The 25933-nt window shown below is 48.3% G+C and overlaps 1 protein-coding gene and 1 long non-coding RNA gene across 4 annotated transcripts in view; one reads left to right on the top strand and one right to left on the bottom strand.

Annotated features, from left to right (window-relative positions):
* The window catches only part of LOC309635759, a 150199-nt gene that overhangs the window by 80134 nt on the left and 44132 nt on the right, over positions 1–25933 (bottom strand). The window contains exons 3-4 of one of the 3 annotated variants that reach the window (XR_014248997.1): positions 12216–12357; positions 10205–10254 (exon numbers count right to left, since the gene is read on the bottom strand). This is a non-coding gene — a long non-coding RNA (uncharacterized lncRNA). Of the gene's footprint in view, positions 1–5542; positions 5638–10204; positions 10255–12215; positions 12358–25933 lie in introns of those variants that run through there. The other 2 variants (XR_014248995.1, XR_014248996.1) reach the window with 2 other exon arrangements.
* LOC309635758 (peroxiredoxin-1-like) lies at positions 8949–10253 on the top strand. The gene is made up of 2 exons (XM_082407379.1): positions 8949–9370; positions 9727–10253. Exons 1-2 carry the CDS (start codon positions 9007–9009, stop codon positions 9981–9983), a joined length of 621 nt encoding a protein of 206 aa, XP_082263505.1. The 5' UTR covers positions 8949–9006; the 3' UTR covers positions 9984–10253.

Consider the following 25933-nt stretch of genomic DNA (forward strand, 5'->3'; position numbering starts at 1 on the left):
CAGGCTCAGTAGTTGTGGCACACAGGCTTAGTTGCTCCGTGGCATGTGGGATCTTCCCAGACCAGGGATCGAACCCGTGTCCCCTGCATTGGCAGGCAGATTCTTAACCACTGTGCCACCAGGGAAGTCCCTTTAATCATTTTAGAATCTCCTTTCCCCCTCAAAAGCCTTGACTTGGTGTGATCAATAAAATATATGGTCACTCTAGCCAAGAAGGATGAGGAGGCATACTAGTTCTCTGTTGCTGTGTAACACATTACCCCAAAGCTTAACCGCATGAAACAGCCAAGGGTTATTGTCTCACAGTAGAGAGAGGATACCATGTGGCTCAAGAATCTAGATGTGGTTCAACTGGATGCTTCTGGGTCAGGGTCCCCGGTGAGGCAGCAGTAAAGCTGTCAGCCAGGCCTACAGTTAGATCTCAAGGCTTGACCCAGGCTGGGAAATCCGTTTCCAAGCCCACTTGTGTGGCTGTCAGCAGGCTTCAGAAGACGTGCCTGTAGGCTTGCGGTGCAGTTGTGGGCCTGTATTAGTCAGCACAGGCTGCTATAACAAGTACCACAGACTGGCAGCTTATACAACAGTTCCGGAGGCAGGAAGTCTGGGATTGAGGTGCCTGCAGGATTGTTTCTCCTCAGGCCTCTCTCCTTGACTTGTAGTCGGCTGTCTTCTCCCCGTGCCCTCACACAGTCCTCCCTCTGTGTTTTTAGGTCTGCATCCTAATCTCTTCTTAAAAGGATACTGGATCAGTCATATTGGATCAGGGCCCATCCTAAAGGCTTCATTTTAACCTAATTACCTCTTTAAAGACTCTATCTCCAAATACAGTCATGTTCTGAGGTCCTGAGGGTTAGGACGTCAGCACATAAATTTTGAAGGAATGGAATTCAGCCCATGGCAGGGCCTCTCCGCCTGAGGGTCCCCACAGCGTGGAAACTTGTGATTCAAGATTGGGAAGAGAGAGAGAGAGAAGAGAGACTCAAGACACCAAGACAGAAGCTGCCGTCTTTTATAATTTGATCTCAGAAGTCACATCCCATCTTGTCTGCCATATTCTATTGTTGGAAGAGAATCAGTGAGTCCAGAGGAAGACAAGGTTCAGAGAGCAAGGTCTCAGGAGGCAGCCATCTTGGAGGCGGCCTTCCACAGTCCGTCAGCTTCTCTCTCCAAATCCACCGGAGGGACCTAGACGGAGAGTGGAAACGCTGGCTTCGGAAAGGCAGTTTATCCGCCCTCATCTCTAAGGAGACGGTAGGAAGGCTAGAGAACATGTCAGCCTCTCTGGCTGCCCAGCGTGACTAAACGGTGGAGGCCCACCGGCAACGGGCGTGTCCGCCCAGCCCTCTGGGCTCCTGGGCTGAGGACGGCCGGGCGGCTCCCGTCCACCCAGCCCTCTGGGCTCCTCGGCTGAGGACAGCCGGCGGCTCCCGTCCGCCCAGCCCTCTGGGCTCCTCGGCTGAGGACAGCCGGCGGCTCCCGTCCGCCCAGCCCTCTGGGCTCCTCGGCTGAGGACAGCCGGGTGGCTCCCCATCAGATTCTGAGCTGGAAGCCGTGCGGGAGGCTGGTTCAGCTCCAGGCGGTGAGCGCAGGGCTCTTCTCCCTCCGTGGCACGTCGTCTCGTGTGTGAAGTCGTAACCCGGAGCCTCACCAAGGCCTCCAGCTGTGCAAACCACCTCCACGTGGGCGGCTCCCCCTCTCCGTGGGGTTTCCGCACGCATCCTTCTGTACTCTGGGCCCCGACTCAGCCAATAGTCTTCATTTGTTCTCTAGATGAGTCCTCCCTCCACTAGCTCAGCCTCTGGTGTTCGCTTAACCATTTCAGGACACACACATCACCCTCATCGCAGACGACGACAGACAACCTGCTTCTCCTTCACGATGTTCACACAGCCGCCCACGCTCACAGCAACCCCGCTGCCTCCCGGGTGGAACCATTTCAAAGTCGTTGTAAAGCGACAGGGTAGGAAACACAGGGCCTGAGGTGACTGAGGACTGTCCCCTCACAGGCAGGCGGGCTGACAGGTAGGAAACCGAGAGTAAGGTGCTCCGGGCAAAGACGTCACGGCTGGGGGTGTGGGAACCCCACGCAATCCAGGGTGGCCGGCGTTTAGGGAAGTAGAGGAGGGGAAGGTGGGGAGGGAGGTTGGGGGGTGCTTTGGATAACAAGGAACAGGGTGCTGAGCGCAGGTCTCCTAGTCTCTCCTGGCAAAGCTCCTGGGAGCAGGACTCAGTGTCCTCTTCATCTCTGCATGCCCCCCCCTCCCGTCACATGCACGCACACACACACTCACATATACAGTTACAATCTCATACACATACACACGTGTCCACACACATACACCATTGCCCACAAGAATGGACACACAATACACAAGTCACATATACTTGCACGCACATCCACAGTACAGACTCACACTACACATGCATCCACATGTGCTCTCTCTACGCATACATCCACATGTGCTCTCTGTCTCTAACAGACACACACACACACACACACACACACACACACACACACACCCCACGCAGCCCCACCAGCACCCTCCCAGCCCTGGCATGTGGCTGGGGCTCAGTCAGGGTTGACTGCATTGATGAAACATTAAATCAGGGGAAATTGTGTTTGGGGATCCTTTTTTCCAATTAATCTTTCCAGTTGTTTAACATCAGCTCCTAAGGAATTCGCTGTGTGTGTTCAGAGCCCTAAACTCGTGCTTCTCAAAATTAGAGAAAGATAGGACTTCCCTGGTGGTGCAGTGGTTAAGAATCCGCCTGCCAATGCAGGGGACACAGGTTCGAGCCCTGGTCTGGGAAGATCCCACATGCCACGGAGCAACTAAGCCCATGCGCCACAACTACCGAGCCTGTGCTCTAGAGCCCGCGAGCCACAACTACTGAGCCTGCGTGCCGCAACTACTGAAGCCCACGTGCCTAGAAGCCTGTGCTCCGCAACAAGAGAAGCCACCAACCGCAATGAGAAGCTCCCGCACCGCAACGAACAGTAGCCCCCTCTCGCCGCAACTAGAGAAAGCCCGCGCGCAGCAACGAAGACCCAACGCAACCAAAAAATTAATTAATTAATTTTTTTTTTTTTAAAAATTAGAGAAAGATCATTTCTCTTTCCCACAATTGCATCTGAACTGACCATGCTTGAGGAGATTTTTTTCATGAAATATGACCCTTTAAATCAGGCCATGTCTAAGTCTTATACTTTACTCAAGCACTTGGGTGAGGGAGAAATATAAAAGATTCTCTCCAAGCAAAGCACTTCTCCACGTTTGGGGGGATCCTTTTAAGGAAAGGGGAAAGTATTGGGAAAACAGTCCATGGTCCAACATCCACCACTTTACGGGCTGCAGCTTCCAACCACCACCCCAAACGGAGCCCTGGGAATGGTGCACCCCAGGGGTGAAAGCATGGCTGAATTTGTTCAACTATGTTTTCTAAAGAATAACCCCCAAACATGCATTATTTTGTAATAAGTTGAAGGTTATTTTTTCAAGGAGGAAAGAAACAATCCTGTTGACACAATAGATGCAAAGAACTTAGCACCATGCCTGGCAAGAAGAAAGGGCTCTGTAAATGGTTTTTTTTTTTTTTTTTTTTTGGTTGTTTAGTTGTAAAGAACCCGCCGGGAGGGAGCCTGCTTTCTGAGTAATCGACATCCTTGATAATTTGATGCCCCTCCCTGGACGCCCTCAGAACACTGCTCTGAGACCAGCTCTGTAGGCTGAAGGCTCCAGTCTCAAGAGCGCCCGACAAACCCCACTGAAGAGGGAGGCTTTCCACTTACCCCATTCTTAAACCACCACTTCGGGACACGATGAATCCCCAGGAAAATGAGGCCACTTCAGAAATACACAATTCTGGCTTAATATCCGCCTCAATTGCCTGGTGTGTTCCCTTTACGACAAGATCCCCCCAAGCCTGCTATCTCCTATTAGAGTGTTATTCTCTATTTGATTTCCAAATTATTCTTCATGTGTCACCTTTTACCTTGAGCCATTTTCTCCCCCCAGTGAAATCTTGGCACCCAAAGCAGTTCTCAGAACTAAATTAATTATAAAAGCATATTAATATCATCTGTATAGCAATGAAATTAATTTATTCAATAGATCCAAGAGGAAGTCATCAATTATGCCCGGTGACTGTAGCATTTTGTGTGACAGCATTTACAATTCTTACAAATTTTAATATTTCGTCCAGCAAGAGTTGCCATAAATATCATGTGCTGTGCAGCCTTGATTTATGAATTACGTGGACCTTTTAGATGTCACTAGTGTTCAAATACTACACATTTTATTCTTATCAAGTGTGTGTTCCGGGGGCGGGGGTGGCGTTTTATCCTTCTATGAAAAATAAGGATCTCCATTCTCTTAGGGATGACCTCTCCCGTCAGTACAGTCTACCCTGGGACATATACAAATTTCTTAGATGTGCTTCTAACCATCCAGGTTAAATTTCCCAAGACATGTTATAAACTCAATACAATGGAAATTTAGCTGCACCCTCATGTCAAGATCTGAATATACCTAAGGGTTGCTCAGTCTCAGAATGAGTAAGCATTCAAAGTCCAGCTCACTATCCAGAGCAATTCTTATCAAACTCCTCCTTCCACCTCATTCTTCTACGTCACCCACAAGACCCACAGCTAGCCAGAAATCCTCTCTCACTGTTCCCTAAAACTCCCCAAGAAAAGATAGTTGACATATATCTGACAAATAACTTGTATCCCAGCGATACAAGAAATGCCCACGGGGGGAATTCCCTGGCGGTCCAGTGGTTAGGACTCCGAGCTTTCACTGCCTAGGGCGTGGGTTCAACCCCTGGTCGGGGAACTAAGATCCCACAAGCCATGCAGTGTGGCCAAAAAAATAAAAAAATAAAAATAAATAAATAAATAAATGCCCACAAAGGAGGAGGCCCAAATGGCCACTAGGCAGGCGAGAAGGGGCCCAGCTTTAGGAGTCCTCAGGGATGTGCAAATTAAAACCACGGTGAAATTAAAACCGAACACACCCACTAGAGTGACTACAATGAAAAAGACAGAAAATGCCAAGTATTGGCGAGGATGCAGAGCAACTGGAACTTTCGCACACTGCTGGCTGGAGTGTAAATGGGTACCATTTGGAACGCCTCTTGGCAGTATACACCAAGCTGAGCATATGCATTCCCTATGACCCAGAAATTCCGCTCCTAGGTAAATACCCAAAAGAAATGAGTCCATATGTTCACCGAAAGTCAGGTACTAGAATATTCGTAGAAGCTCTATTCATAATAGCCCCAAACGGAAAACTACAAAATGTCCGTTAATGGGAGAATGGAATAAGGTTGGCCAATAAAATACAGGACACCCAGTAAAATTTGAATTTCAGATAAACAACAAATAATATTTTAGCATAAGTATGCCCTACACAGTAATATTACCCAAAATGCTCTACTGCTGTGTATGGATGATGTCACAGACATAATGATGAACAAAAGCCTAAGAGAATCCAAACTGGGTATTTCTATTTATATGGTATCCAAAAACAGGCAAACTCACCCCTGCTATTAGAAGTCAGGATGGTGGGGAGATTGGTAGCTCCTGGATGAGGACACAAGAGACATTTGGGGAGCCTGAATGTTCTGTTTCTTGATCTGAAACACAAGAAACAGATGTGTCCACTCTGTGATGATTCATCAAACTGTACACTGTGAGACATGCTCATATCACATTGTATAGTCAACATACTTTATAAGTACGTTTCTTATTCACTTCTTATTCAGGCAGAGATTATAAAAGTTTGTTGCAAGTATCCAGATCAAGATTTGTGTTTCAGAAATTATCGGTGTTCACAATACCTGCAGGGGAAAAAAACCAAACTCGAATATGAGCACTCTTTACAATTAAAAGAATATTTTTATCATTCTTTTATTTGTTTTGGCTCTGTCACAAATTAAAGTGCTTGGAATGCTGTAAAAAAAAAAAATGCTCACAGCAAAAAGTATTTGTTGTTTATCCAAAGTTCAAATTTAACAGAGTATTCTTTTATCTGACAGCCTTATTCCATCCTCCTGCTAATGGACATTGTGGCCATCAACACATATCATACATGTATTTTATATGTCAATAAAAGTTATTTTAAAAACTTCACAGAACACTGCGATCAATATGGATCCTCCCATTTTTTCCCCTAAGAATGGAGGAGGGAAATGTCAGTGGGCAAAGTTGGAATTTTTAGTGGGCTGGGAGGGGGTCAGAGTAGAAAACAGGACTGCAAATACTCACGTGGTAATAATTTTTGTAACACAAACATTAATCTTTCAAAGACCAGAGATACGACCCCTATTTCCATCCTGTTAGGATTTAAATTCAAGTTGCCTACTAGGTACCTTCAAACTTCATCTGTTTTTGTAGAAGGAAGACGGGTGGTGATCAGTCAAGCACATTATGTGTGTCCCTACCCACCTCCCCCCACAATAACAGACCCCTGGCCTCTAAACAGTCATTAAGGAAATGGTGAGGACCCCCAGCAAGGTTGAGAGGGACATTGAGAAGCAGCTCCTTGTTAGATGTACCCATTCAAGTGGAGACAAAAACACAAAGCTGAGAGAGAGGAGTGAAAAGTCGACTGAGACACTAGATCCAGTCCCAAAAGACAGCCCAGGAAAGGCAGTAGAGGGCAGTGGTTAGACTCAGCTCCAACATTCCTGACCACGGGTCCTTGAGAACATCACCAACCATCTGAGCCTTGGTTTTTTCACCTGAAAAAGGGGGATAATGATAGTACCTACCTCACTGGGTTGTCGTAAGAATTGGGTGAGATGATGGGTGGCAGATTATATTATCCCAAAGTGACCACAATGCATTTCCTGCTCCATACGCTCCTCTAAAACTTGCCACTCCCCCATCAAGGTGGAGTCTAATTCCCTTCTCTTGAATCTGGGGGGAGCAGAGAGCTTGTGACTGGCTTGTGACCAATAGAAGGTAGCAGAAGTGATGCTGAGTAAATTCTGAGGCAAGGTCATACAAGGCAGTTCCCTTCCCCCTTGTTAGCTGGTATACACCCCATCGGAACCCTGGGCCTCCATTAAAGCCCAGCTACCTGGAAGCCACCATGCTGTGGGGAAGCTCAGGCCATGTGGGGAGGCCACACGTGGCTGCTCCAATGGACAGCCCCTGCTGAGATGCCAGCTAACAGACGATATCAACTACCAGAAGTGAGTGAAGACAACTCCAGATGATTCCAGCCCCCATCTTTTAATAATCCAGATCATTAGCCCTTGAGTCTTTCCAGTTGAGGCCCCAGATATCAAAGAGCAGAGACCTGTCATTCCTGCCATGCCCTGTCCAAATCCCTAATTCACATCCATTAGCAAGATAAAATGGTTGTTTTAAGCATTTAAGTTTGAGGTGGTTTGTTATAAGCAATAGTAACTAAAACATAATGTCTTGTATCGGTTAGCTCTTGCTGCATAACAAAACACTCCAAATTTAGTGGTTTAAAACAACACACATGGGGCTTCCCTGGTGGCACAGTGGTTAAGAATCTGCCTGCCAATGCAGGGGACATGGGTTCAAGCCCTGGTCTGGGAAGATCCCACATGCCGCGGAGAAACAAAGCCCATGTGCCACAGCTACCAAGCCTGCACTCTAGAGCCCATGAGCCACAACTACTGAGCCCACATGCCACAACTACTGAAGCCTGCGTGCCTAGAGCCCGTGCTCCACAACAAGTCACCGCAATGGGAAGCCCACACACCACAACGAAGAGTAGCCCCCGCTCACCGCAACTAGAGAAAGCCCGTGCACAGCAATGAAGACCCAGTGCAGCCAAAAATAAATAAATAAAAATTTTTTAATTAAAAAATAAACCCACATTTATTTAGCTCACAATTCTGTGGGTCAGTGGGCAGTTCTGGTGCTTTGGGCAGTATCAGCCAACCTCTCCTGGGCTCACTCGTGTGTCTGTGCTCAGATTGTGGTCGGCTGGTGGCTGATGATCTAAAATGCCTCCCCTACATGTCTGGCAGTTGGCTGAATGTCAACCAGGCAGCAGATGTAACTAGGCCATAGGACTCTCATCATCCAGGAGGCTGGCCTATGCTTCTTCACAAGGAGGCAGGGTTCCAGGAGCAGCAAGAGAGGACCAGCCCACTGTGTAGGCTCCTCAAGTTTCTACCTGCAGCATGTTTGCAGATGTTACATTGGCCAAAGCAAGTTCATGGCCAAGTCTAGAGTAAGAATGAAAAGGCACCCCACTAAAATCTGGAACAAGACAAGGATGCCCACTCTCACCACTTCTCTTCAACATAGTATTGGAAGTCCTAGCCTCAGCAATCAGACAAGAAAAAGAAATAAAAGGTATCCAAACTGGAAGGGAAGAGGTAAAATTGTCACTATATGCAGATGACATGATACTACATATAGAAAACCCTAAGGAATCCACACAAAAGCTACTAGATCTAATAAATGAATTCAGCAAAGTAGTAGGATACAAGATTAACATTCAGAAATTGGTTGCATCCTTTACACTAACAATGAAATATCAGAAAGGGAATGTAAAAACAGTACCTTTTAAAATCACACCAAAAAAATTTTTTTTAAATACCTAGGAATAAACCTGACCAAGGAAGTGAAAGACTTATACGCTGAGAATTATAAAATGTTAATAAAGGAAATAAAAGAGGATTCAAAGAAATGGAAAGATACTCCATGCTCTCGGATTGGAAGAATTAATATTGTTAAAATGGCAATACTACCCAATCAATCTACAGATTTAATGTGATCCCTATCAAAGTACTCATGACATTTTTCACAGAACTAGAACAAATAATTCAAAAATTTACATGGAACCATAAAAGACCCAGAAGTGCTAGAGCAAGCCTGAGAAAAAACAAACAAAGCAGGAGGCATAAATCTCCCAGACTTCAGACAATACTACAAAGCTACAGAAATCAAAACAGTGGTGTGTCTCCTTCCTGACTGTCCTCGGTGATTTGTCTGTGAGAAATGCTGATAGCAATATGTCTTCAGGAAATGCCAAAATTGGGCACCATGCCCCCCAGTTCAAAGCAACTGCTGTAATGCCAGATGGTCAGTTCAAAGATATCAGCCTATCTGTCTACAAAGGAAAATATGTTGTGTTCTTCTTTTACCCTCTTGACTTCACCTTTGTGTGCCCCACAGAGATCATTGCTTTCAGTGACAGGGCAGAAGAATTTAAGAAACTCAACTGCCAAGTGACTGGTGCTTCTGTGGATTGTCACTTCTGTCACCTGGCATGGATCAACACACCCAAGAAACAAGGAGGACTGGGACCCATGAACATTCTTCCCTTGATATCAGACCCCAAGCGCACCATTGCTCAGAACTATGGGGTCTTTTTTTGTTTTTAATAAATTTATTTATTTATTTGTTTATGGCTGTGTTGGGTCTTCATTGCTGTGTGCGGGCTTTATCTAGTTGCGGCGAGCGGGGGCTACTCTTCGTTGCGGTGCACGGGCTTCTCATTGTTGTGGCTTCTCTTGTTGCAGAGCACGGGCTCTAGGCACGCAGGCTTCAGCAGTTGTGGCACGTGGGCTCAGTGGTTGTGGCTTGCGTGGTCTAGAGCTCAGGCTCAGTAGTTGTGGCACACGGGCTTAGTTGCTCCGCGGCATGTGGGATCTTCCCGGACCAGGGCTCGAACCCGTGTCCCTTGCTTTGGCAGGCAGATTCTTAACCACTGCACCACCAGGGAAGCCCAGACTATGGGGTCTTAATGGCTGATAAAGGCATCTCATTCAGGGGCCTATTTATTATTGATGATAAAGGTATCCTTCGACAGATCACCATAAATGACCTTCTTGTTGGCCGTTCTGTGGATGAGACCCTGAGACTAGTTCAGGCCCTCCAGTTTACTGACAAACATGGGGAAATGTGCCCAGCTGGCTGGAAGCCTGGCAGTGATACCATCAAGCCTGATGTCCAGAAGAGCCAAGAATATTTCTCTAAGCAGAAGTGAGCACTGGGCCATTTTAGGGCCAGGCTGCAGTAGGTGGCCATGAGAGCAACACCTCTTCTGTACTATTGTCATGCTTAAAACACAAGACCTTACACTCAGCCAAGATGTGCTGTGGGACTGGACAGGCCTTTCCTGCAGGGGTTGGGGAAGCCAGCCTTTCTTCCTCTGGAGGGAATGGCCTGAGCTGTATTATGGGGCAAGCAAACTGATGTGTATAGTAGTAGGGTATCACTTTTGGTCTTTTGTAGTTTTATTAAACTTGAGCTGAGACCTTAAAAAAAAAAAAAAAAAAACCAAACGTTGTGGCATTGGTACAAAAATAGGCATACGGATCAATGGAACAGAACAGAGAGCCCAAAAATAAACCCACACACCTACAGTCAATTAACCTTCAACAAAGGAGGCAAGAATATAAAATGGAAAAAAGACAGTCTCTTTACAAATGGTGCTGGGAAAGTTGGACAGCTGCATGTAAATCAATGAAGTTAGAACACACCTTCACACCATGCACAAAAATAAACTCAAAATGGCTTAAAGACTTAAACATAAGACATGACACCATAAAACTCCCAGAAGAGAGCATAGGCAAAACATTCTCTGACATAAATCGTACCAATGTTTTCTTATGTCAGTCTCCCAAGGCAATAGAAATAAAAACAAAAATAAACAAATGGGACCTAATCAAACTTACAAGCTTTTTCACAGCAAAGGAAACCATAAAAAAAACGAAAAGACAACCTACGGAATGGGAGAAAATATTTGCAAATGACGCGACAGACAAGGGCTTAATCTACAAAATATACAAATAGCTCATACAACTCAACAACAAAAAAACAAACAACCCAATCGAAAAATGGCCAGAAGACCTTAATAAACATTTCTCCAAAGAAGACATACAGATGGCCAGTAGGCACAGGAAAAGATGCTCAACATCACTAATTATTAGAGAAACGCAAATCAAAACTACAAGGTACCACATCCCACCAGTCAGAATGGCCATCATTAAAAAGTCTACAAATAACAAATGCTGGAGGGGGTGTAGAGCAAAGGGAACCCTCCTACACTGTTGGTGGGAATGTTAAGTTGGTACAGCCACTATGGAAAACAGTACGGAGGTTCCTCAGAAAACTAAAAATAGAATTACCATATGATCCAGCAATCCTACTCCTGGGAATATACCCAGACAAAATTGTAATTCAAAAAGATACATGCACCCTTATGTTCATAGCAGCACTGTTCACAATAGCCAAAACATAGAAACAACCTAAATGTCCATTGACAGATGAATGGATAAAGAAGATGTGGTACACAATGGAATACTACTCAGCCATAAAAAAGTATGAAATAATGCCACTTGCAGCAACATGGATGAAACTACAGATTATCATACTAAGTGAAGTAACTCAGACAGAAAAAAACAAATACCATATGATGTCACTTATATGTGGAATGTAAAATATGACACAAATGAACTTATCTACAAAACAGAAACAGACTCATAGACATAGAGAACAGACTTGTGGTTGCCAAGGGGGAGGGGAGGAGGGAGAGGGAGTTTGGGGTTGGTAGATGCAAACTAGTATATATAGGATGGATAAACAACAAGGTCCTAATGCAGAGCACAGGGAACTATACTCAATATCCTGTGATAAACCATAATGGAAAAGAATACAAAAAAGAATGTCTATATGTGTATAACTGAGTCACTTTGCTGTTCAGCAGAGAGTGGCACAACTTTGTAAATCAACTATACATCAATAAAAAAATAAAAATAAAATAATGCAGTAACTTAAAAAAAAAAAAAAAAAGAATGAGAGAGCTCCCAAAGTAACATGGCAAGGAGATGTGAATCTGGGGAGGGAAAGAACCATGGCCATTTTTGTCGTCTGCCACGTTCTGACACAGAGACAGCCTCTAGCACGCGTTGGCTGTCCATGTGACATAAAAGACACAGAGTTTGTGCTGCTCTGCAGTCCCCGGACGTAAGCTCAGTGCACCTAGAACACAGGGTGTCTGAGAGCGGTGGCCGGGGATGAGGTGGGAGAGACAGGCAAGGAGCTAGGTTCAAAAGGCATTCATCCCTGACTCCTCAGGGACAGACACAGTGGCAGAAGGGCAAGAGTTTGGGAGTCAGACACGCCCAGGTTTAATTCCAGCTCTGCCACGAGCCCCTGGGAGGCCCCTTGCTAACCACTAAGGTCCCCATCTTTCATAAGGGATAAAAGCATCTGCCTCTTAGTGCTGCGGGGAGGATGAGATGAGGCCAGGTGCCTGGCATGGAGCGTCATGGTGCCTCCAGCAGAGCTGCAGCTTGGCTGTCATCAGGCCCCAGGAAGCTGGCTGAGGTCTCTTCGTGCCCACTGAGTGACAGCGGCTGGAAAGACAGAGCCAGCTGAAAAAACTCCCCAGCCAAAGCCTTCTCAGAGGCTTGCTCCCCAAATTCCCCGTTATTATGCTACAAAAGACTGGTACAGCTGCTCACCAAGAAATAATTGATGCCACGCTTGTCTGAGGTTCAACCTGTGCAAACTGCAATCGCTCAGATTCCCACACCTGCCAGCCCAGCAGGTCCAAAAAGTTGTGCTTACGTACGCATTTCTCAAAGGCTCGTGCTGGGCGGGGCTGCTGGTGTGACTAGACCTTCCGCAGGGGGCCAGAGCCCAGGCGTGGGCCCAGCTTGCAGGTTAGACATCCAAGGAGGAATGATGCACTTTCCAGGGGCTGCAACCCAGACTGGGCACACAGGAGGAAGATTGCCCTGCTGCAGGACTCTCCCAGGAGCCAGGCTGGGCATGCCAAGGGGTACACATCACACACAAACACACACTCACCTATCAAACCCCTTACCAAATGGCATGCCACCGTGTCACTCACACAAAGGTGCCATCTACACTGGCATTGCTGCCCTAACCATTGCCAGGCCAGTTGATTCACCCTCCCAGACAAAGAGAGAGGGAGAGGTGAAGGCATTCCTGGCAGAAAGAGTGACATGTGAAGACACATGGAGTTGCACATGGGCCTGGGACACCACAAAGGTGCAACATTCCATGAATAAAGTGGGAACGTTAAAATTCATCTTGTAGACATTAAGGGGTCAAGGGAACTTTTTAAGCATCAGTGTGATGACCAGGCATGCAGATGGGTTTCAGGACCATCCTCCTGGAGATGGTGGAGGAAGGAGAGACTAGACACGGGTGACCAGTTCAGAGATTTCCATAGCCCAGGGGAGAGCTGCTGGGAGGAAGGAGAGGATGGAACAGACTCAGGGAGCGTTTCCGGGTTGGCATCAGCAGGCCATGTGACCGAGTGGATGTGGGCATGGGGAGGATGGAGGGCTGGGTTGAATTCATGTTCGGGCAGATGGGGGCCGTTGCCCCAGCCAGAGGGCACAGGGGGAGGAAGGGGTCTGGGAAGAAGCCGGTCTCAGTCTGAAACGGTTCTTTCAGTCTGAGAGGCTTGTCCATCACCTCTCCTGCCCTATGCTCGCTGGGAGGACAGGCAGACTCCACTTCCCATCTCTACAGCTGAGGCTGTGGGGAATGGCCAGCGTCCCCACGGGAATGCTGGAAAGGAAGTCCCCATGGTTACTGATGAACAAGGAGGTCCCGGGCAACAGGGTCAGGGGACCACGATGGAGCCCTGCCAGGGGGCACATCTGACGCTGAGGGTTCACTGTGCCAGAGGAGCCCCTCCACCCACTAAAGATGCCTGTCTCCCCTGGCTTTTGACCCTCCAGGCCTAAGCCCCTGGCACAGCAGACACCTCCAAGTCCTGCCATGTCCCTCCTGCTGTGACCCAAGCCGGTCCCAGGCCCAGACCTCCAGGCCACACACACACTTCCACACCCCATCCCCACAGGTGAGCATGACGCAGAGCTGTGAGAGAGGTTTTTTTTTTTTTTTTTTGAGTTTTTAACATTTTTATTCAAGATAAAATGAAAAGATAATGAAGATACTTAGCAACATGCCACATTTAAGCCTGATGGACATTTGTTGCAGTCCTACTTTGTCCTTGATATTTTAAAATAGTATTTAATGCAGTTCTTAAGAGAGTTAGATGATATAGATATAAGTTTCTTCTAACAAATTATATTGCTCTGGTAGGTTAAATGACTTACCCAAGTTCACATGGCTGATAAGCAAAGCTGAGATTAAACTCATTTTTTAATTCAAATTCAACATTTCCAAAACATTCCTTTCTAAATGACTTCTCTTCAAGTTGAATGTACTTTTTAAAATTTAAATTAACTAAAGTATGATATTGAAGTATAATTGCATAGAACATTTTTTATAAATCACATGTAGTGATAATTTACAGAGTAAAATTCATTTTTAAGTATATAGTATAGACTGTACAGTTCTGACTAAAGAGAGAGGTTATTTTTGAAACTCATTTGCAAGGTTGATTTCTCATAAATGCCACAAAGCAAAGCAAATCCTATAGATTTTTTTTCAAGGCAACGCAAGAACTGTATAAGTTCTCTGAGTACGTGTGTTCACGGCATCACTTTGCTTTACCTCATGGTCCTGCACATTCAGACTGCAGTCGCCCCGACCCAAAACATCATCAGCTCCAGGAAGCATCCGCCGGCACCCATGGGGCAGGATACATGGGGGTGGGGCTGTCACAGGCATTCTGGGGGGCCCTCTGGTACCTCTGGCAGTGACAGGCTCCAGACCCTTCAAAGAGAAGGGCAGAGGGCTTCCCTGGTGGCGCAGTGGTTGAGAATCTGCCTGCCAATGCAGGGGACACGGGTTCGAGCCCTGATCTGGGAAGATCCCACATGCCACGGAGCAACTGGGACCGTGAGCCACAATTACTGAGCCTGCGCGTCTGGAGCCTGTGCTCCGCAAAAAGAGAGGCCGCGATGGTGAGAGGCCCGCGCACCGCGATGAAGAGTGGTCCCCACTTGCCGCAACTAGAGAAAGCCCTCGCACAGAAACGAAGACTCAACACAGCCATAAATAAATAAATAAATAAATAAATAAATAAAAAGAGAAGGGCAGGGTCTGGGGGCTGATTCTCAGCACTTGGACTCAGACCATGGGAAGGGCCATTGTCCACCTCGGGGTCAACAAACTGGGACTGTCTCACCCAACAGCCCGCTGTTCCTTCCCTGGGCGCCCCATCTCCACGAAAGGTGCCTCCCCCCCACATCCAGGGCACAGCCTACGGGAAGGGAGGGAGGCTTCCCTGCACCGCTGCTCCCCTCCACCACTGCCCCTCTTCTGTCTCAGGTTCTGGGATTCCACCCTCTTGAACTTCTCCCCTCCATCCCCCACCTTCCTCCTGGTCTCCCACATCTAACATCTCCTGCTCCAGGCATCCCTGCACGGCGACTGGAGGGGCCTGCCTGAAGCACAGTGTATCTGTCATGCTCTCCCTCATTAGCCCTCTGTGGCTCCCACTGCCTACAAAACCAAGCCCACACTCTTCAGTCTTGCCCGGCCTGGCCCCGCCACTCACACCCCCAGGTCCTCGGACACTTCGCATGGACTTCAGCTCTCAGGTCTTTGCTCAGAGTGGGGTCCCTTCCCAAGTGGCCTGTCTTCTCCTTTACCCCCTCTGAAATGTCCTCTTCCTGGCCACGTGCTCCCTGAATTCTTCTCTGATCCCGAGGAGTCCTCCCTGCCTCTGGCTCCCCCATGTCCTTGCCTGTGCTCTGAAGGTGCTCACCCACCTTGTGTTACAGCCTCTATGTTTGCCATCTCCTCCTATCCTGTGAACTCCAGAGGGAAGGGAGGGCTTCGGTCTTTATCTCTGAAGCCCCCTTGATTAGTTGAGGCAATGCTAGCTGCTATCACAGATGAGCCCAGAATCTTGGTGACCTAACACAGGAACAATTAACGTCTCACTCACTCACATCCAATGTTGATGTTCCTGGCCCGGTGGCCTTCCACAGGCTCCTTCAGGGACCCGGGCTCCATCCACCCTTAGAGTCCTCTCTCTAGAGATAGCACAGGCGGTTTGAGGGGTTTGTTCTTATTGTGGTGAAAACACACAGAATCAAATGTACCCTCTTAACCATTTTCAAGTGCACAGTCCAGGGCGGGTAACTGTATGCACATTGTTGCACCCTAGTTCTCTAGAACTTCTTCATCTTGCAGAGCTAACAGCACCCATCAAAAGACTCCCTTCCCCGCCCCCAGCACACCCATTTGTTAACCCCGTCAGCTACTGACGTGTGTCACTTCCACTCACATTCTGTTCGCACGAGCTCACTACGTGGCCACACCCTGGGGGGCTGCAGCCAGGGGGTGGGGAGCAGCTTCCCATAACGGGGCTGCCCTGCGGGAAGGGAGCCCAGCCTTGCACACAGGTGAGGCCGAGACAGGTGTGTGCTGAACTGAGCGTACACAGAGGGTGGAGGAAAGAGAGGCTTCGGGGAGGGAAGGAGGGCGACGGTTCCTGCTAACACCTCTGGGCACCTACTGCCGGTAAAGTGCAGAGCTGGGTGTGGTCACACACGAGAGCCACACGGTGCCGGGGAAAGAGCCAGACAGACTCGGTCCAGATTCCTGGTCTCTGGGCTCGGGGAGCTGATGAACTCGATGATCGCATGAGATGAGATGGGACGTGCAAAGGGCCCGGCACACAGGAAGCACTGTTACTATTTACCTTACACAATCCTGCAATGGGGAAACCCAGTCTCAAGTCACCTGGGCCACTTGCCCAGTTAATAAGCGGCGGGGCCAGATCTGCACTCACACCAAGACTGCATCCAGCTCCCCAGGGCGTCCCTGAGATGCCCTGTGACCTCCCAGCTCCGGCCTAAAGAAGATCAGAGAGCCGGTGCCCCGCTCACACCTCATGACCTCCCTCCCCTGACCTCTTGCGGGTAAAGCCCTGTGGTATCTGCCAGATGACGCCAACTCCCTCCACATCCTTTTAAAGGAGCTCCGCCTAACAGTTCTCAATATAAATACTGCAGAGCCTGGGCTGAGATCTGCTCCTTGTCTCCTTGCCCAGCCTCCTTTCACCCAGCCCTGCCTGCCAAGCGCGTCCACTGCTGACTCCATCCAAGACTTATTGCCAGTGGCCCCTCCACGTGTACAGTCGCCCAGCGCCCAACCTGCAGACGCAGCCCTGTCACCTCCCCTGTCAAACCCTCCCTCTTCGGGCTGGTGCAGCAGACGGGCTCACGGAGGAGCATTCAGAAGCGCCGTAGCAAAAGAAAGCAAATCTGAGCTCGCGTCGCCAAAGGCCAGCCACACGCCTGGCCACGGAGGTGCCCTGGGGAGATGCACGGGCTGCACGGCTGGCGGGAACAGGACGCTCTGAGCTGACCCGGCGTGAAGCCCAGCTCCGCAGGCATCACCAAGTCCCCGTCCTTCCCGCTGGCAGCTCCCTAAATGCTGTGGCTGGTCAAACAGACATTGACATCTCTTCCCCCTGCCTGGCACGCGGCAGGCCTTAAGCTTCAGAGAGACGCGGAAGAGGGCAAGAATGTAAAAACCACTCCTTCCTGCTTGGAAAAGGGCCTGCGTTCATGAGAACCTTCTTACCTCCCTGGCACAAGGCCGCTCATCACGGAGAAATGTTCATTTGTGGTCCGTTTCTGTTACTCCCGGAGCTCGCTTTCAGGTTTGGGGGGCCGCGCGCATCGAGAAGGCGCCTGCCCACCACTCTGCTTCCCGGGCCACGTCTGCGCCGTTTGATCCTCAGCCAGCGAGGCTGCGAGGCTGGCAGGAGCCGCGGGCAGGACGCCTGCCACCCTCGCACCCCCTTCCGGGCCATGCAGCTTGTGACTGTTTGATGCACCGCCCTCTTTCATCTGCACCGAGGTGCTCAGCCGAGTGAGGGGCAGGTGGAATCACTGGCGCCCCAGCGAGTGTCAGGAGGGAAATAAACCCCGTTGCTCTTCTTCTGCACCCACGTCGGTGGCAGGCGGGGCCAGCCACTGAGAGGCCCCTGCCCCAGCCGGCACCCACGTGCGTGCCCGGCTGGAATCTCCCCTCTCCCTCTGCCGTCCTGGAATTAAGGCAGGGCAGCTGTCATCTCTGGGTTCTCAAATGTAAATCCCAGAAACCTGCCTTCATCCTTCCAGCTGCCTTCATCCTTCTAAACGTGCCGTGTTTTTTCCAGGCTCTGCAAGACCGGGCCCTGTCCAGAGGCTGCTGATGCCCGGGCCGAGGCGGCCTCCAGGACACACCAGGGATTTCAGTCCCAGAGTCAGGGCCCCCTTGGTTCCGTGCTTCTGATGCCCCAAGCCCCACAGCAGAGCCTCCCCCAGGCCCGAGGCCATGGGCACCAGGAGAGAGACTGTCAGCAGCCAGGACCATGGAGAGAGGAGGGACAAAATTCCATCACCTGGGCTGGGGACGAGGGCCAGGACCCAAAGCACAGCAGGACACTGGGCTCCTCGCTGCTCTCCGAGATCCTTGCCTACTCTCTCCTGCCTCTAGGCCTGGCAGAAGCTGCTCCCGCTACCTCGGACACCCCTCCCCTCCTACTTCACATTGCTCTTCGCCATAGGCCTTTCAGGTCTCAGCCTGGGTACCACTTCTTCCAGGCAGCCCTCTCTGACCACCGCCAGACAGGGACAGATGCCCCTCCCTTCTCTCTCTCAGCTCCTCGCATTTCACGCCCCCCATGCTGCCCCTGTCACTCTGGGAGGGAAGAGCTTTTTGGTTTTTCTGTTTCCCTCTCCAGGCTACGAACTCCACAGGGCCAGTCAGGGATGTGGTCGGCCTGTCACAGCCCCTGACATGCCACCTTCATGAATATCTGCTGCCTGGGAGAAAAGATAAAAAGAATAAAGTGAATGAATTAATGTTGGGCTCATCGATCCTTCCCAAGAACCGGTGTCGCCCAAAACCCCAGATCATGTTGCTCCAGAGGTGAGCCCTGAACACCTGCGTGGCACAAGCTTCCCTCCGGTCCCAGCTGCCCTGGCAGTGGGTGGGGCCCAGCCTCAGCCTGACTCCTGGGCTTCCAGACCTTTCAGACCAGTGCCCCACAGAACTGGAGCCTTCCACAACCACTAGCCCCGCTGAAGCTGGCCCTTGCTCAGGCCCAGCCTCTCCTCCGACAGGAGTTGGTTGTGTGCCTGGTGCCCGGGCAGGCCGGCCCTGCTGCCCCCCGGGCCTCATTCATTTATTCCTTCATTCACTCACTCACTCATCATTTAAACCAGTTTGAGCTGGCTGTTTTGGTTCTTGAAATGAAAAGTCTTGACTGATTCTGCCTGAATCAGCCTTCAATGGGGTCCGCCTTCACTCTTTGTGTGGACTCCCAGCTCTGGACTCATTCTCACATTGGTTTGGATCCCAAACAGAAGCCCCGGCAGGCACCAGGTCTCTGCTTGCAGACGAGGCTTAGACGATACAGGGATCATGCCCTGGTGGGGAGCGGGTCTGCAGCCTGCAAGGCCTCGGCTGGACCAGGCACAGTCCTTCCCTTCCCATCACTCACGGCTGGACTCCCCTCTCAGAGAGCAGTTGAGGCCCTCTCCCCAATCCCCCATCATGAGTCCTCTCACCACCGACCCCTCCTCTCCACCACGGAGGGCTCGTTCCCACTCATGGATACAGATCATCACTTTTCCGCACTCGCCACGCCCAACGACAGCGGCCCAGGCCTGCCAGCAAGGCTGACCCCATAGCGCCCAGGGCCCCTTGTGGGCTCTCTGACTTTGCCCAGATGGAATCCACAGATTCCAGAGCTACTAAGTCAAGTCTGCTGAAAGACTATTGGAAATGGTTCAATTTGAGATGAAACAGTAGCCAACCTTCAGGGGTTACCATGGGCACTGTTTTCCTCTCTCCTTATACGTCGAGCCAGGCTGAGCAGCTAGGAGGAACACAGGCAGAGCCTTGCCAAAGAGGAAACTGTCGCTCGCTCACGGTCAGGCACAGGAACGCAGGACGCTGTTTCTGCCCAGGATTCAGGCTGGAAACCCTTGAGCAGGACCGCGCTGCAGTGTCAGAGGCCCAGGCCCCCCGGAAGGGCACAGCGACAACCCTAGAAGGATAAGTGGCAACAGCATTTCCTCCTGCAAACCAGTGAGCCTATGCGAGGAACGGTGGGCAGGAGCGCCTCACCAGTTGGAAAGCCCAAGGGGACAGACTCTTCCCATTTGGGGCCATCCAGAGCAAGCTGTTAGAGTCTCGTGTGGCCAAGAATTTGCCAGAACACTTCACTTCGTGCTCCCAGTCTGGAATTCATGCTGGCAAATGTTGCCTGTGGTTAATTAAACGTATTGATAAGATGTGACAGAAGGAGTGCCACGTTCCTCCCATGGTTTAGATATTCCCTCAGGAGCGGAGAGAGGGGAGTCCTGCCAACCCACAGCAATGTTCCATAAAACTAATCACTCTGCTGACTCATAAAATAAGGATCTGACACAAGGGTTGAATATCTGAGCTCCTCAAGGACAGGGACCAAGTCCCACTCGTCTGGTGTTCCCAGTGCCTTCCAGTTCCAGGCTCACAGTCGGGCACACAGAACCCGAGTGAGTGTGGGATCCCTCTGCTATGCCCTGGATTGTTTGGAAGGAAGGATCATACCTACAGAAGATTTCTTATTAGATTATTCAGCACACACAGCCACATAAATATAACAGAGCATGGATAGAATCTGTGTGCTAGAAACTATAAAAGCTGATGTAAGAAGCCAAAGAAGCGCTAAATAAATCAAGAGACAGCATGGTCGTGAATTGGAAAACTCACAAAGATGTCAATTCTCCCTACATAGATCTACAGATTTAACACAATTCCAATCAAAATCCCAGCATGATTTGGTAGTTATAGACAAACTGATTCTAAGTTTTTAATTTAATAGATAGGCCAAGAAACTAGCAAAGCCAAAATTTTGAAAAAGAAAATAAAATCGGAGGAGTCACACTACCCGATTTTTAGATTTTCTCAAAAGCGACTTAATCAAGACAGCATGATATTGGTGAAGAGATAGACACATATATCAATGGAACAGAATAGAGCATCTAGAAATAGACTCTCACGAGTATGGCCAATAGACTTTTGACATAGTGCAAAGGCAATTCAATGGATAAAGTATAGTCCTTTCAGCAAATGGTGTTGGAACAACTGGACATCATAGGCAAAAAATAATTTTTTTAAAGCTGATCTAAACATACTCCTTATTAAAAACAAAACAAAACAAAATGGAGTATAGATCTAAATGTAAAACACAAAACTTTTTAAAGAAAACATGGAAGAAAATCTTCATCACCTGAATTAGGTAAGGAGTTTTTAGACATGACACAAAATGCAATATACATAAAAGAAAATAATGACAACTTGGACTTCATCAAAATTAAGAACTTCTGCTCTTTAACACACACAGGTAAAAGAATGAAAAGACAAGCTGCAGACTAGGAGTAATATGCAAATCTCATATCCAATAAAGAACTTCTATCCAAAACGTATCAAAAACTCAGAATCCAACAGTAAGAAAAACAAAATAAAAAATGGGCAAAACCTCGACCAGTCACTTCACCAAAGAAGATATACAGAAGGCAAATATTCAGATGAAAAGGTGTTTAGCATCATTAGCTGTTAGGGAAATGCAAATTAAAACCATGATGAGATACTACTACACACCTATCAAAATGGCAAAAAAAAAAAATACTGACAATACCAAGTGCCAGTGAGAGTACAGCAACCAGAAGTCGCACATGTTTCTGATAGGAATACAAAATGGTATAGACACTTTGAAAACAGTTTTGTTTAAAGTTAAACATACACTACCCATCCCAGCAATCTCACTCTTAGATATATATACCCTAGAAAAATGGAAACATACGTTCACACAAAAACCTGTACATGAATGTTCATAGCGTCTTTATTTGTAACAGCCAAAAACTGGAAACAACCCAAATGATCTTCCACAGGTGAACAGATAAACTCTAGTGCATCCATATAATGGAACAGTACTCAATGATATTAAAAAAAAAAATTACTGATACATGCAATAATTTGGACGAATTATAAAGGTATTACACTGTGAAAGAAGTCAATATTAAAAGGTTACATTCTCTATGATTCTACTTATATAACATTCTCAAAAAGACAAAATTCTAACAAAGACTTTGTTACAAAATTAGTGACAGAGTACAGATAAGTGGTCTCCGGGGGCTTAAGGTAGCAGTGGGGAATCATTACAAAGGGGTAGCATGAAGAAGTATTTTGGGGGTGATAGAACTGTTTTGTATTCTGATTGCAGTGAGGGTTACACAAATCTATATGTGTGTTAAGTTCATATAAATATATCAAAAGTTTGTTTTATTGTGTACTAATTTTTAAATAAGATTCTAAAAAACTATTATAAATATACTCCAAATACTCAAAAGGAAAATAAGAACATGACAAAAAGAAAAATGGAAGATACAAAAAAGAAACAAACTTCCAGAGACAAAAAATAAACTGAATGAGAGTAACACAGATTAAACACTGCAGAAAAAATGGCCAGTAACCTTAAAGACATAACAACAGAAATTATCTAAAGCAAAGCACAGAGAGATAAAACATTGTGAAATAACATTGAGTGGTCCAACATGTATGTAATTGGAGCCCCAGACAGAGGGAAGAAAAAATATTTCAAGAAATAATGGCTGAAATTTTTCCAAATTTGATGAAAAATAAACTCACAGATCCAAGCTCAATAAACAGGATAAATATAAAGAAAACCACAGCAAGGCAAAACATAATCAAATTGTTGAGAAGAGGTGAGTAAAGTCTTAAAAGCCGTCAGAGAAAAAGACACATAATCACATAATGTACAGAGGAACAAAAATTAAAATGACAGCAGACAATGGAATTATATATTTAAATACTGGGGTGGGGGGGGGAGGGGGGGGCGTTGTCAACCTAGAATTCTATGTTCAGTGAAATATCTTTCAAAAATGAAGGCAGGGACTTCCCTGGCAGTCCAGTGGTTAAGACTTCACCTTCCAGTGCAGGGGGTGTGGGTTTGATCCCTGGTCAGGGAGCTAAGATCCCACATGCCTCACGGCCACGAAACCAAAAACATAAAAACAGAAGCAATATTGTAACAAATTTAATAAAGATCTTAAAAATGGTCCACATCAAAAATCTTTCTAAAAAAAATGAAGGCAAAATAAACACATGCAAATTTCAGACATGCAAAACCTGAGGTAATTCATTATGCATTACCAGCAGATCTGCACTACAAGAAATGTTAAAGGAAATTCTTCATACAGAAACAAAAATGAGAGGGTAACATCAGTGAAAATGAGAGAATAAGGATGTCTGAAAGCCCCTCCTCCACAAAGGCAATGAGGACCCTGGCAGAAATTGTCAGAATCAAACTGTTTAGAACTCTGGAAATCAACCAAAGGCTACCAGCAATCTAGGGAGCATTTATTCCAAAAATAGATGAATGTTGGTAACGACAGTGTACATTGTCATATTTTAACTTATCCTATTCCCATATTCCTCTCCCCAGCTCTTTTTCATATCTAAATATCTCATAGTAAAATAATAATTTAAAAAACAAATTATTTGCATATTCTTTGTTATTTCTCCAAGTCTAAACTCCCTGTTTAACTGACAGGAAGGCAGCTTTCTCCCAGATCCATACTTCCCACCATGTGTCTAGGGGTCTTTCGCAATTGGCCCTATCCATGTACTCCCCACTCCCCCGCTGGACCCCCCCTCCCAGGCCACACTTTCCTTCCTGATGCTGCCCCCCCATCCAGCATCTCAGACTTCCTGGAGCCTTTGTCCTAGTTGTCACAACCATCATGGCACTCCTCTGCCATGGCCCAGGGCGCCACTCACCAAGTTCTCTGCCCTGCCTGGCCCTGACTAAGGACTTCCTGCTTGTGGACACAATCACCAAGAGCCCCTTACAGACTAGTCGGACACCTGGCAGGAAGGGCAGGCCAGCGTCTGTTGGAGGGCACTGCCCTCTGTCCCTCTGAGAGGTGAGGAAGACGATGCCTCAGATCCCACAGTCAAAGCAACTCTACCAGCCCCCAGCACCAGAGCAGAAGCCATTCCCGTTCTCTCCTGGAGGGTCACTATCTTAGTCAGCTCAGGCTGCTGAACAAAATACCAGAGACTAGGTGGCTTAAACAACAGAAATGTATCCCTTACAGTACTGGAGGCTGGAAGTCCAGGATCAAGGTTCCAGTGTGGTCGGTGTCTGGTGAGAGCCCTCTTCCTGGCTTGCACATGGCCACCTTCACACTGTGTCCTCACATGACAGAGAGAGAGGTCATCTCTCTTGTGTCTTTTCTTACAAGGGCACTAATCCCATTCCTGAGGGCTCCACCCTCATGCCCTGCAAGATATCCAAAGATATCTCCAAATACCATCACACTGGGGGTTAGGGATGCAACATATGAATTTGGGGGGGAACACAATGCAGTCCAAAGCAGTCACTGTGACTGTGTCACTACCGTGCAGGAGCCATTGTGCCTCTCCTTCCCCACACCAAGCAGCTCCAACCATTGAGGATAGTTGAGTTCTTCCACCCAGCTGGGCTGGCTTGTGCAGACAACCTCCTTATTTTAACTCAGACAGGCCCACACACCCCTTCTTTGTTAAAGGGGTTCAGTGCCCCCCCGAGTCTCATAGCATGTGAGGTGTGCAGAAAGTGGGGAGCTGGCAAAGCTGTGTGCCAACAGCTTCCCTACTGAGCAAGCCTGCTGGAGTCATGGGAGCAGGCTGAAGACGAGAGGCAATGACATCCCAGGGCAGTGAAAAGGCTCGATTGACACACGTGGGTTTGCTGGGCATCTGTCACTGCATTTGTTCATTTCTCCAGCACACAGATTTTTTTATTTTTTGATTTTCTGGCCACGTGGCATGAGGGATCTTAGTTCCCCGACCAGGGGTCAAACCTGCGCCCCCTGCAGTGGAAGTGCGGAGTCTTAACCACTGGACCATCAGGGAAGTCCTTCTCCAGCACTCAGTTCTTGAGCACTTACTCCGGTACTGGGCAGGCTGCTGTGGGCAACAAGAGAGACAGAAGGACCCCTTCCTGCCTCCAAGACCTTCTGGTCCTCCATCGGATGCCATCCTGTGTTCTGGATACCCTGGCATGCACCAAGACTTGCCGGCACAAGGCTTGGGGTGGCTTCTCAGTGGAATGATGGGCCCAGGGTCCCCCTGCCTCACACATCACCTCTGGATGCCAAATGGCAATGATCTCATGACTGGTGTAAACAATGACAGTGACAGCAACGTTCAGGGGCCCTCGGGGCCAGCACTGTGTACACACTTCACATGCAACTTCACCTCTAGCCTTGGGCCAACCCTATAAGGTACAATTATCACCCCATTCTTCAGATCAGGAAACTGAGCCTCAGCGACGGGCTGTAACTTGTCCTATGGTGGCTAGGTTGAGACCTGACCTTGGCCTCTGAAGCTGTCCCAATCCCAGGGCCTGGGGACCACATGAAACACACATGCTCTGCCCATGTCATTTCCCATTTTCCCATCAGGAATCTTTGTTCCCCTGTGACCGCAGGCTGGATAATTTTCATGGGAGTTCAGGGTCAAAGGTGGGTCTGCAGAGCTGTGTTTACATCTTGCCTTGTCCTTGAACAGCTTACAAAAACAAGACATTTTTACGCCGTGACCTGCCACTTTCCCACGTCTTGACCAAGTGTGCTTTCCGCATCAAGTTGTTTACTTTCAAAACATTTCTGTTTCTCTAGGTTCGCTAGTGTAAATGCCCCCCAAGGCTGCCAGCCTTCCAGGGAGACGCAGGCTGCAGGCCACAGCTGCTCTCCTAAGCCTCCTAAGCCTCCCACTCCTCGGGTCACACCTGGTGGAGGCTGAGGCCACAGCAGCCAGCCCAGAGCAGTGATGCCGTCAGGGCCGCCAGGATGCTCAAAACTCTCATGAGGGTGTCTATGAAGGTCCCATCATGGCCGTGCTGGGTGTGGTCTGAGGCCACCCCAGAATGACCCCCTGACCCCTACCACCTTCCCCAGTGCGGATGGTCCAGTCCCCCACTGA

This window comes from Balaenoptera borealis, assembly GCF_965194805.1.
Source record: "Balaenoptera borealis genome assembly, chromosome: 10".
Classification (NCBI taxonomy): Eukaryota; Metazoa; Chordata; class Mammalia; order Artiodactyla; family Balaenopteridae; genus Balaenoptera; species Balaenoptera borealis.